The following is a 12,278-nucleotide window of genomic DNA, read 5'->3' as shown; positions in this document are numbered from 1 at the left end:
ATTAGCGCATCATTGCTATTTTAAATTTGTTTTTAGCATTTAATTTAAGTTTCGTACACTGTGACGAATTACCAGCATATTTTGTATGAGTGAGAAGTGGTAACCACCCGCTGTTATAAATAATTCAACAAATTGCTACATTTTACTTGTAATTTATTCGAATGCTGCAAGGTTTATATGAGTTTAAAATCGCAAAAATAAAATAATAAAAAAATTAATATGTACGTAGTATATCGCAAAGCTCACTCTTAGACACTTCCCACCTAAAGCCCCATCACATAAGCAGTTTTTCATATACATAGATGCGTTTAACGCAATCTTATGCATTATGAATGGATTGCACGTATTTTTATGGAGAATGCTAGATGGAGCGACACTGGCGCCATCTGACATGAAAAAGTAGCCAAATTGTTGTAAATTGTTTTTTCCAAACGTCCTTTCTGGGGTTCTTCTTACTTTTTAACCAATCTATTTTATATTTCTGAATTTCACATCCATTTTTATGATGTACCTTTTTCTGAAATACTTTTTCTGAATTTCATTTGAATCTTTCTGAAATTCTTCTTTTGCTTTCTTCTGAATGGGGCATGTTCTGCATATTATTTGGCCTTCTCTGATATCATTGGCATTTTCGGAACTTTCATTAGCCATGAGGGGGTTAGGTTGAACTGGCAGTTCCGTGAGGGCCTCACATAAACTGAATGAGTCCATAATGTTACCCGAAGTTTGTTTAACGACCAAACTGAAAAACCCTATCAAAAACCAGAACTTATGTCATAAAATAACTCCGTCTTCTTGGCAAATACTAGAAGCTTTCTAGGACCTATGCCGCTCGCTGCTGTTAGATCTGATAGCTGCAGCACTCCTGATAGCTGGCGCAGGGTACGACCAGCAAGCCTACACTTCCTACATTTGCTAAAGCCCTGAGGTTTAAGAGGCTGGGAAGATTATGTCCAAATGCTCCGTGCCCTGGAAATATGGCTGCGATTTTTAATATATCGTTTCTTGAGCTACTTGCAGCTTTGGTCGGCCAAAGTCCTCAACAGATCGTAATGAAATTTTCACAATGCAGCTCAAGAGTTAGGTAGCATAACGTGTTCAAGTGAATGTTAGCCCAATTTATAGGTTCTCCAAAAAGGTTCTCACCTACCCATTGCGAGTCCTTTTTTTAGTAGGCAAGGCTCTGGCGACCTCAAGTTTCTCACGAAGGGAGGGGATTAAATGAATTAAAAGGTATAATGTGGTCATATAAAATCGTACCCGACGATTGTATCTTTCCGCAACGTATGTACCGGATCAATGTCTTTTGTTGCAACATTTGCTTTGGCTAAGGGTCCTGGCACACTTTGCAAGTGTATTTCTTTTTCTTACTCGTTGAACTTTTCTAACATTTTTCGCAATTAAAAACTGTAATGAAACAAATGAATACGACACAAAATATGTTAGCAAGTACTTTTGTTGTATAGCAGTGCTTTGCGAAATTTTGTAGGTGAATGGGCAAGGGGAAATAAACTTTAATTGCCAAGTCTGAAGTTCCTTCATTTTTATAAACACAACATCTTGGTTGATTGTGGCGATGTTACTGGAATGCATTGGCTTGTGTTAAACGCATCTATATGAACAATTTCATTGTGCCGCGGCCTTTATGTTGATTTTATATATATCAAACAAGCGAATGAGCAACATTTGTAATAACTCACTGCCATTATCATGGTCAGCAGTTACAGTTACTTTATTGTATTTGTATTTTTTTGCAATGGCAATATAATAAGGCGGTAATAATATTTGCCAATTTACGATAGCTCATTAGATTCATACTTACACTTGTACATTGCGTGTTACAGATATAGCAAAAAAACGTCCCCTTCTCTTGCAGCAACCAATAACTATCAGCAAAAACCGTAATTTGCTCACGAAGAAAGTGAAATTTACTGTTTATTTGATGTCTTTGTTATTTCATATATCTAAAATTATATTGGAGTGCAATAGCTGTGGCGCTGGATGAGCTATGTATATTAGGGTGGGTCGATTTGTATGGACGAAAGTTAACCGATATCGCGCCATCGATTTTTCGATAAGATTTGGACTCAGGAAAAAAAGTTCCACTACGCATACCCAAAAACATAATTCTCGAGCCTGTGAAATTTAATTTTTTTACTTTTTTTCGACTTTGATTTTTAAGGTTTTTAATGACCTACTAAAAATATGTTCATGAAAATTTTACAATCAAATGAAAATTTTTTAGTAGGTCATGAAAAAAACCTTAAAATTCAAAGTCGAAAAAAGTAAGAAAAAAGGAAATTCCGCAGGCTCCAAAATTATTTTTTTGGGTACGCATAGTGGAACTTTTTTTCCTGAGCCCAAATCCTATCGAAAAATCGATGGCGCGATATCGTTTAATAAATCGACCCAGTCTAATGTATATTTCTATGTAAATATATTTTTTTCATATGTTGATCTGTATGAATGTGTAGATAAATTAAAGTTCGTAACTATATATTCATTGAATATAATATACATGTATGCATGTACATATACCCTTAAATATACATGTATATACAAATTCATATAAATATGTAAAAGATGGTAATTTTGATTATGAGAATTTGTTCATTTTAGTATGGGGGCCCGTATTTGTTTGCCCCCGGGCCCGGATTTTCTCTCGGCGGCCCTGTGTTAGCGTGCTCCGTCTACCACACCGAAGATTCTAGGTTCACGCCCCGGGCAGAGCAACATCATAATTTTAGAAACGAGTTTTTTCAAACTCAATTTTTCTAAGCGGGGTCGCCTCTCGGCAGGCACTCAGCGTGTATTTCTGTCATGAAAAGCTTTTCAGTGAATACTCATCTGCCCTGCAGATGCCGTTCGGAGTCGGCATAAAACAAGTAGATCCCGTTCCGCCAATTTGTAGGAAAAATTTAAGGGAGCACGACGCAAATTAGAAGAAAACCTCGGCCTAAAATCTTTTCGGAGGTCATCGCGTCTTATATTTTATTTTTTTTTTTTTTTTTAATAGTGAATGAGCACAATCCGAACCTTAAGGCCTCGCATGGATGGGCACACAGACTAGTGGTGATTTAGGTAGCAATATGCGGCCACTGCCCCGTATTACGAAGAAAGAGAGGGAGACACGGTGAACCTACACTGCTATCCTCTATTTAATAGAGGTTTGCAATTGTCTGTACACCAAGAAGTATACCTTCAAGCAATCGGATAGAGAGGGGCGGGAAAGATATAAAAAGTTAAAAGTCATATAGATAAGCTAAATTTATGGCAGAACAGCCTCTGCGGGTCTGCTAGCATCAATATGTAAATAACACAGAATTCCGACATCGGGTTGTATGCTGGGCTTGGTACGTAAAAGTTACTTCAAATGTTAATAATAACAGAAACACCTCTGACGACCACCATGGCAAACGTTTTAAGGGTTGATGCAGTATTTAGTGCAATGACCGCTCTATAGGAAACGAGACAAGACATGAACTCAAACAGGTCATCACAAATCTATTACCGAGGCCAAACTAATAAAGGAACCAAATACAAACTAATACAAAGCGCGAAATAACACAGAATTCCGACATCGGGTTGCGCGCTGGGCTTGGTATGTAAGAGCTACTCCAAATGTTAATAATTACAGAAACCCCTCTGATGACCACCATGGCAAACGTTTTAAGGGTTGATGCAGTATTTAATGCAATGACCGCTCTTTAGGAAACGAGACAAGACATGAACTCAAACAGGTCATCACAAATCTATTACCGAGGCCAAATTAATAAAGGAACCAAATACAAACTAATACAAAGCGCGATATGAAGTTTTGGTTGATGTCGCTTTGTAGTGGGAAATAGACTAAGCCACCAAGTATTATCGTTCACGGCTCTAAACGAGCGTCTAGCTGCCATCTGCATCAAGCTAAGCTTCGTCAGTATTACGTTTATCTGCGGTTACCCGTCGACAGATGATACATACGATCGCTGCCTCCGCCTATCAGCAAAATTTGCTACTTTAACGCCATGGGAGGCAGTGAAGGAGTCTTCGATCGTAACACTTTCTAACAGATTCGGGCTGATTTACTTTGCTGTGACTCGAAATATATTAACCTGTGGTACCTGGATCCCGCATGAAAACTCGACCAAACTACTAGACTATCTACTGATCGTAAAATACAAGTGACTCAAAAATAATTGCTATTGAGAAGCTGGTCTCCTATCAGGCAGCTAATAATTTCTCCATTCTTAAGGACAATCTTCGATCCAGCAATGTAACTGAGCAATGGGAACACAAACTGTGCACACTGAATAATTCCAGCCAACTCAAAAACCCTGTGAGGAATTTCGCTGCATTTCGAAAGAAGGGACGGTGGCCAATCGATATAAGAATTATTGTGACGCAAAGCTGGAAGAGAAATGGCTAGGCAAATGAGATAAACGTGGAAGGCGTGAGTTCGGAAAGCCTCAGGTTATGTCGAATAGGTATAAGTCTTTAGAAGGCTGGTGAAAATTATTGCAGAAAAATAAGGACCTAGTGATCGATGTACAGAGCATACTTAGGTTAAGGGGAGTTAGGGCGGGTTATGACACCTCTGCTGTGTGTGATGTAATCAATCAACTACTCAGGCGGTTCGATGAGGGATCCGTCAGACTAACGACATACGCAGTTTACGTTGCAGTAGTCGTGAATATATATATCTTAATATATAATGTCTAGTAAACCGCCAACGCGTAGTAGACATATATGGTCTTGTGTAAAAACGTGCCCCGCCTACCACACCGAAGGTACTGGGTTCAACAGCCAAAACATAGAAGAAAGTTTTTTTAATTAGACAAAAGTTTTTCCAGTGGCGTCAACCCTTGGCAGTGGTTTGACAAACACTTCGGGTGTGTCTCTGCCATGGAAAGGTACTCAGTGAAAATTCACCTGCATTTCAGCTGCAGTTCGAAGTCAGGATGAAACATATAGGACCCGTCCAGCTAATTTATAGAAACAATTAAAAACTATCACGACGCAAATTGGAAGTGAAAGTCGACCTAAATCTCCTCGAAGTTAACTCGCCAAGTAACTTTTTATAAGGTTCCGAATCGGACTAGACCTAAGCTAGTAGAGATGAACCTAAAGGAGAAACCTTGTACAAAATATTCGGGAATCATTTTAAAGAGTCAGTTGTGGAAGCTCAACGTGGAGGAGAGAGTGAAGTAGGACTAGGCAGCACTTTGTTCATGTAATAGAATGCTAGGGTGGCGTGAGACCCATTTGCTTGCATCTCTGATTGGGTATTTACCTCGATTTTTGAGCCTGGTAGATAGCCACACAAAAAAGGGCCTACCTCAAAAACTTAGAGGCTATGCAGGCTAACAATGCTCAGCGTAACGGAAGCTCTCAACACCACCCCGATGGCTGTGCTGTATGTCGTTGTGTACATCCCATATATAGGCCTGGTGGCGAAAAACATAGCGTTAACAACTCAAAGATGCCTACGGTCTTAGCAGTATAGTGTGATCAAATATTGGACGAGCAGTGTACCAGATCCCATACCTGCAATTTAGTGGGGCTATAGGGTACAATCGTGGTGGAAGGATAGCACAAGGCTACCCAAATGGCAGATGAGGCGATATATGTGTACAACGATGGTTCCCAAGAAATGGAAGGAGGAAGGTCTGCAGTATACTGCGTTGATCTACAAATAAACAGATCCTACAAGATGCAAGGTCACTGTAGTGTTTTTCAGGCGGAAGAATTAGCCACGATCAAAGCAGAAGAAAAGCTGGAGGAAACAGTTTAAACTGCAGCCGTATCAACTTTTATAATGATAGCCAAGAAACAATTAAGGCGAAAATCTCGCATATCAGAACATCTAAAAGTGCACAAGAGCGAAAAGGCAGTTGAGCTAGCTAAAACGGGTGCATCCCTCGAAGCTTGTACCGTAGACGTCCCAATTATATTGGGTAAGATAAAAACAAAAGATTTGCACATGATCGACCTGGCAAGAAAGGTGTGGAACCAAGCGTATGGCTACAAGGTGCCGATGATCTTCCACAGGTCTAACGATCTAAGACTACTTAAATAAGTAACTTTTATCACTACAAAGAAAGGACTTTACGCTCATGATTGGTATTCTGACTGGCCACTGCCTTCTGGGATTAAATTCTTTTAAGTCAAGACTCATCAGTGATATCAGATTTAGAAAGTGTGGGTTGGAGGTTGCGATCGAGCACGTTCTGCGATTGTGCCCTGCACTCGCCAGGCTCCATCTATTCCTATCTAGAGGCAGGCAGTAGCATATGTAGTTCCTGGTATTTGCCAAGAGAACCGGATTATTTTATAATATATGTAGGTCCAGGTTTTTGGTACTGGTTTTTCAGTTTGTTCGTTGAGCAATTTTCTGTTAACACTATGGACTCATTAAGCGCTCACGCACCAGCCAAATCAACCTTATCTGTCTTACGTTATAAATTAAAGATTATTTTTTATTTTAGTGTATCTTAGCATTGTTGGTAGAGTGTTTTTTAAGTACTCGCAAATTGATGCATTACATTTATCAAAACTTTAACTGAAAACTTGTTGAAACTCATACATTATACGAAAAACTTGCAACAGTCAATTTATTTAATAAACGAAAACAATTTAGTTTGCGGCAAGCGCAAACCATTACTACACGAGCAAGTTTCCTTCTTAAGTCTTTCATTTTGTCTGCTTAAACATATTCGCCTACTTGCCACCTGTGATTAATTGGATTTTTTTGTTTCTTTGCAGGATGCTGACACCGTGGAAAGACTAAACGAGTCTGGTGAACTGCGTCAGTTACTCAAACCATATAAAGTAAGTTGTCGACTATGAACTTAAGTGGTTATGACATGGAAGTTGATTTTTTTAACCAAAGGAAATACCTACACGCGTTAAGCAATCAATAATTAATAATGAAATTTGTCAATGCGCCTTTTCATGGGCAATTCATTGCATTACATTAATTTTTCTTTAATTAAAAAAATTAATTTTCATAATTTGATAATTTTGTTTGAGCTTAGGCCTAAAGCTCAATCAAAATTATCAAATTATATTAAACAAGGCTATTAAATTTACCAATAAAAATTAATTTTCAATATATTTTACGAACATAAATATGCAAATATAATTTTTTATTTATTGTTTTTTTTTTCTAGTCAATTGCCACCACATTCACATGCCAAACATGCGGCGGCTATCGTCTATTGCCGTGTCCATCATGTAATGGTTCGAAAAAATCGGTGCATCGAAATCATTTCACAGCCGAATTTGTGGCATTGAAGTGCATGAATTGCGATGAAGTTGGGCTGGTCAAATGTCACAACTGCTAAGTGAGACGCCAATGGATGGTAGAGAAGAGCCAATGACTATGGGACAGGCGCTGTTTTAAAGAAAAAATTACGCTACTCTTTACTTGATTGACAGTTCGAAGAAAATTTCGTTAGCAAGCAATTAATTATCTGTATATGGCTGAGAGTAACATAAATATGTAGATGTAATAGTTATTATAGCAGTATATTTGTATGTATATTTAAGTATGCATGTAAAACATACATAAACAATTAACTAAGACAACGAACAAGTCACTTATAATAACATTAAATTTAAAATTCATACGTAAAAAAAAGAAGTATTTTTAAGTAACAGCAACTTATTTTTATTTTGCCAAATTATAAAATTAGTGCAATGATGCAATTTAGTATTTTTTTAACTTCATTGCGCTTTATTTTAATTTTATTTATTTTTTTATGAAACATAACCCTGTACTAATTTAAAGCAGACGATAAATGAATGAACGACCGCTTCAACGGGTTTTACCATAGCAATTAAAATTGTCTATTTTTTTTCTATGTACAGCAGAGAACACGAAAATAGCAGTGACAATTTATATCAAATTTAGTCAATTAAGTTTCTTCTTTTTATTTTTGATAGTATCGCGGGTTTGAATCGAGCTCAAGGCATAACAATAATTATTCGAACCCGCGATCGTACAAATCAGTAGGCCGATATAACAAAAACAAATTGTTAGTACATCACAGAGCACGTCGATGAATATGACACTATGGCATCATTGCCATAAAACGAGTCCAATGCTCACATCGTTTCTGCAACAGATCTCCCGTGATAGAACAAAAACATGTAACCATTTTTTTGAACATTGTGGGAAACTAGGGATTTGCGTAGAAGGCTATATCTCCATCAATATCAATGTATTTCAAAGATCTTTTTGGATAGCCTAAACGCTAAAGTTTTTTATGTATAAGGGGCTAACATTTTTGATTCCTAGTTTTAGATTAATTAGTTAAAATGTAAAGTTACGCACCTAGAAAATGGCACAATTTTAGCATCATATTTAACGAATTTAGAGAAAATTCCGCTTATAGCAAACCTTCTGCTAACGTTCGAATCGCTAAACTGTTGAATAAATAACTCCAATATTCAATAATACAAAATGGTCTTCATTAGACTACTTTGATAGTACTTCACAACCAATAGCGTGCTTAAATCAACTGATTACTGACTACTCAGCTTTCGCTTCTTTTATACTCTCTGTTGCCTCGTTCACCCATTTCTTCTAAGGTCTAGTAACTTCGTGAACTTCATGCTTGTTTACCAGCCATATATGTACATGTATATTTGTAGTTTATAGTCTCTCGCATAGCCATATGCGTGTGTATATGTGAGTACTACTTCGGTTGATGAGTACATGTGTTTGTGCGTATCTCTCCGTCGCCTTGTATGTAAGTGAGTAAATGATTATTGATTTGGTTACGTACCCAGGAGTGGCAACTTGCTTTATTTTTGTTGTGCCTTTATTTAATAACCTTAGTGATGTGAGTATCAGTTAGTGATGCTAATATTTCGTCACAATATATAATATTTCTAATTGCGGTTTTATGTACCGGTCCCTTTTTCGCTCTTATTTGGAATCCAAATCTATAAATAAGGTTTCGGATGTAAAGATTGATATTCGGGCTATTAGCGAGCTTTGGGCAATTGTGGTCGTAGTGCTTTTGTTTAGCTATATTTTATTAAAATAATTTTTAAAAATAAAGGAATGTGAGCACACAAAGAAATCTATTTGTACTATGGCACTATTGTGAATATTTGTACTGCATTACCGGCTGTTGCTACCATACGTTAGATGGCCGCAAGCTGCAAGTTTTAATTGATTGAAAGAACAGCTGATTTCTGTTGTATGTGATAAGAGACTTTTATATTAGTTGCACAAGATGCGCACGGGTCCGGCTCGTTTCATATACATAAAATCATTTTTTGTGCTTGAACAAAAGCATGTAACTCGAACTTAGGTTCTATGAAATTATAACACAAAATGTTTTTTTCATATATTTGAATTTTTTGTGCTTCAACAAAAGCACGTAACTTAAGATATTTTTCAAACGACAAAATTTCAGAGTCCATCGCTGCTTAAGGAACGAAAATTTTGAAGCAGCTCCTGGGGATATTGGAGAATTGCCCAGTGGTAATTTTTTAACCTGAACTGCAATATGTGCAGCAATAATTAAGACTCTGTAAAAGTTGCTTGCTCTTGTCGTGCAACCATTTTCACCTTTTCATACATTTTAAATTTCGTTGTTTTATTTTGGTTTGAGTTTGAGGTACTTAGAAATGAGTCAGAAAAAAACGGTTTGAAGTCTCTGATAAATTTTTTCCAAGGGATACCAAAAATTCATAGCAAGACAAAAGCGCGTAAGTACGAGTTACATGTTTCTGTTCTACCACGGGAGAGATGTCGCAGCGCTGTGAAAATCAATTGGCAAGAAACAGGATAGAAGTAGAAATAATGAAGACACAAAAACAACCATTGTGATAGCTGAACGTTGCCGATGACAGAATTTAGCAGTTCCCGAAATTGATTTATACAACGAGCTTTGGCTGTTGTCTAAAATTTTTTCTTTCTTCTATTCTAATTTAAACAATTTTTTTCATTTGAGCAAAAATGTATCATTACAATAATAAGATAAAAATAATTATTGTTAGGCTTTGAGCTCGATTCGAACCCGCGATCTTACAAGTGACTAGGCCGATATAAAAACAACAAAATTTTGATAATTTAAGAAAAAACAGCCACGAATTCTGTTAATGAAACTATGAAAACCATTCTCAATAAAGTTTACGAACAAGTTTTGAAATTTCAGGACTTTTTACGAAAACTTGGAGCTTTTTGTCTAAAATATTTTGATTGTGCACCTTGGTAGCCCAATCAATTTTAGTCTCACAAGGTACAAGTAATAAGTCACCCAAAATACGCATTGATTTTTGAGAATTTTTTTTTCAGACGGGAAGAAGGTTAGGTTAGGTTGAACTGGCCAGTCCGCGAGTGCCTTACATTAGAATGAATGAGTGCATAGTGTTACCAGAAGTTTGTTTGACTATCAAACTAAAAACCCCTTTCAAAAGCCAAAACCTGTGTAATAAAATACCTCCGTCCTCTTTGGCAAGCTTTCTAGGATTGCCGCTTGCTGCTTCTAGATCTGATAGCTGTATCACTCCTTATAGCTGGAGTCTTAGGCTGGCGAGCGCTGGGCACAATAACAGAGAGTGCTCGATCGCTTCATCATTCATACCGCGCTTCCCATATCTGCTATCACTAACTAGACCTAATTTGAAAGCATGTAACGCCAAAAGGCAGTGTCCAGTCAGTATACACGTTATAAGCCTGCAATCCTCTCTTTGTAATGATAAGAGTAACTTTGTTAATCTGAGGTTGTAAGAGCTGCACATGATCTTTCGCACTTTGCAGCCCCACGCTTGGGTCTACGCCGATAATGTACAACTCTCACCTTCTCTTAATCTCATCCAATCTTATTGGGATGTCTGCGGTGAAAGCTTCGACGGGTAGGCACTTTTTAGCTTGCTCATCCGGTTTTTAATTCCTATAAACGCCCTATCTCCGAAAACGTTTGAATAAAGCTCTATTTCATAATTTGTTTCAAAAACACCCTATTCTTTCGAGAGATTGACTTCACTGTAATACACATTTAGATGTTGTGCTAATGCGAGATTATTGCCTTAATTGTGCTTGGCTATCATTAGAAAAATTGATGCGGCTGCGATTTAAGCAATTTTCTTCCAGTGTTTCTACTGCTTTGGTTACGGCTATTACAAACGCCTGAAAACATTTAAGTGATCTTGTAGCTTGTAGGATCTGCTTATCTCCGAGTCAGCGAAGTATATCCCAGATCTTACTCTTCCATTTCTTTGGAACGGTCTGTATGCACGTGTATCGCCACGTCTGCCATTCACCTCTATTTAAGCTCTAAAGGACCTTCGAAGGGAGGAAAAAGAAAATATGTGGAAGAAAATATGGAACACCCTATGGTAAAAAAAATTGTTAAAGTGAATTTTTGAAAAAGAATTTAGAAAACTCTAAATAATAAGTTCGAAATTTTCATACACTTTTCTCGAATTTTCGAATTTTTTCGAAAAAGTTTTGAAATTGGTTTGCATCGTTTCAGCTACAAAATTCATTGAAATTTTTTTAATAAATTATCCAAAATAAAAAAGGAAAATTATTGACGAAATTTGTTAAAAATTGTTACTGCTAATGTCGTATGCGCTGCTGTATTTATTTACTTGACACTCTTAATTGTGTTTACATATATGTAAATTTATCTTGTACAATATAACTAAATGAGTATCATTTTGATTGACAGTCGCAAGGGTATATTCATTCGTATTTATTATATATTGCTGACGAATGATTCGAAATGTAAGTGTGACGGTTGTGATATATAATTTAACACAGATGTTAGTAAACAAATTAATTAACTTACAGTTACATATATTGAATAAAACAAATAAACACAAACTCAAATTTATCACAACTAAATTTTATTCTTTCAACAAATCCAAGAAACATGATAAATTAAGTTTATGATTGAACAAGTAAGGGAGGTTAAGTTCGGGTGTAACCGAACATTACATACTCAGCTGAAAGCTTTGGAGACAAAATAAGGGAAAATCACCATGCAGGAAAATGAACCTAGGGTTACCCTGGAATGTGTTTGTATGACATGGGTATCAAATTAAAATTAAAGAGTATTGTAAAAGGAAGTGGTCCATAGTTCCATATGTAGACTTCTTTTCGAGATATTGCCATAAAGGTGGACCAGGGGTGACTCTAGAATGTGTGTGTACGATATGGGTATCAAATTAAAGGTATTAAAGAGGCTTTTAAAAGGAAGTGGCCCTTAGTTGTATATGTGAAGGTGTTTTCGAGATATCGACCAAAATGTGGGCCAGGGTGACCCAGA

At 36.8% G+C, this 12,278-nt stretch overlaps 1 protein-coding gene across 2 annotated transcripts in view; it reads left to right on the top strand.

The window, feature by feature from the left end:
• Positions 1-12,027, top strand: part of LOC137250729 (probable WRKY transcription factor protein 1) — a 158,235-nt gene extending 146,208 nt beyond the window's left edge. For both annotated transcript variants that reach the window (XM_067784055.1, XM_067784056.1), the window contains exons 4-5: positions 6,751-6,816; positions 7,158-12,027. In XM_067784055.1, coding sequence (XP_067640156.1) covers positions 6,751-6,816; positions 7,158-7,331 — 240 coding nt within the window. In that variant the 3' untranslated portion in view covers positions 7,332-12,027. The remainder of the gene's footprint in view (positions 1-6,750; positions 6,817-7,157) is intronic.
• The last annotated feature ends 251 nt before the right edge of the window (positions 12,028-12,278 follow it).

The sequence above is a fragment of the Eurosta solidaginis genome, chromosome 4 (assembly GCF_040869045.1).
Source record: "Eurosta solidaginis isolate ZX-2024a chromosome 4, ASM4086904v1, whole genome shotgun sequence".
Classification (NCBI taxonomy): Eukaryota; Metazoa; Arthropoda; class Insecta; order Diptera; family Tephritidae; genus Eurosta; species Eurosta solidaginis.
This window is presented reverse-complemented; position numbering and strand designations above follow the sequence as displayed.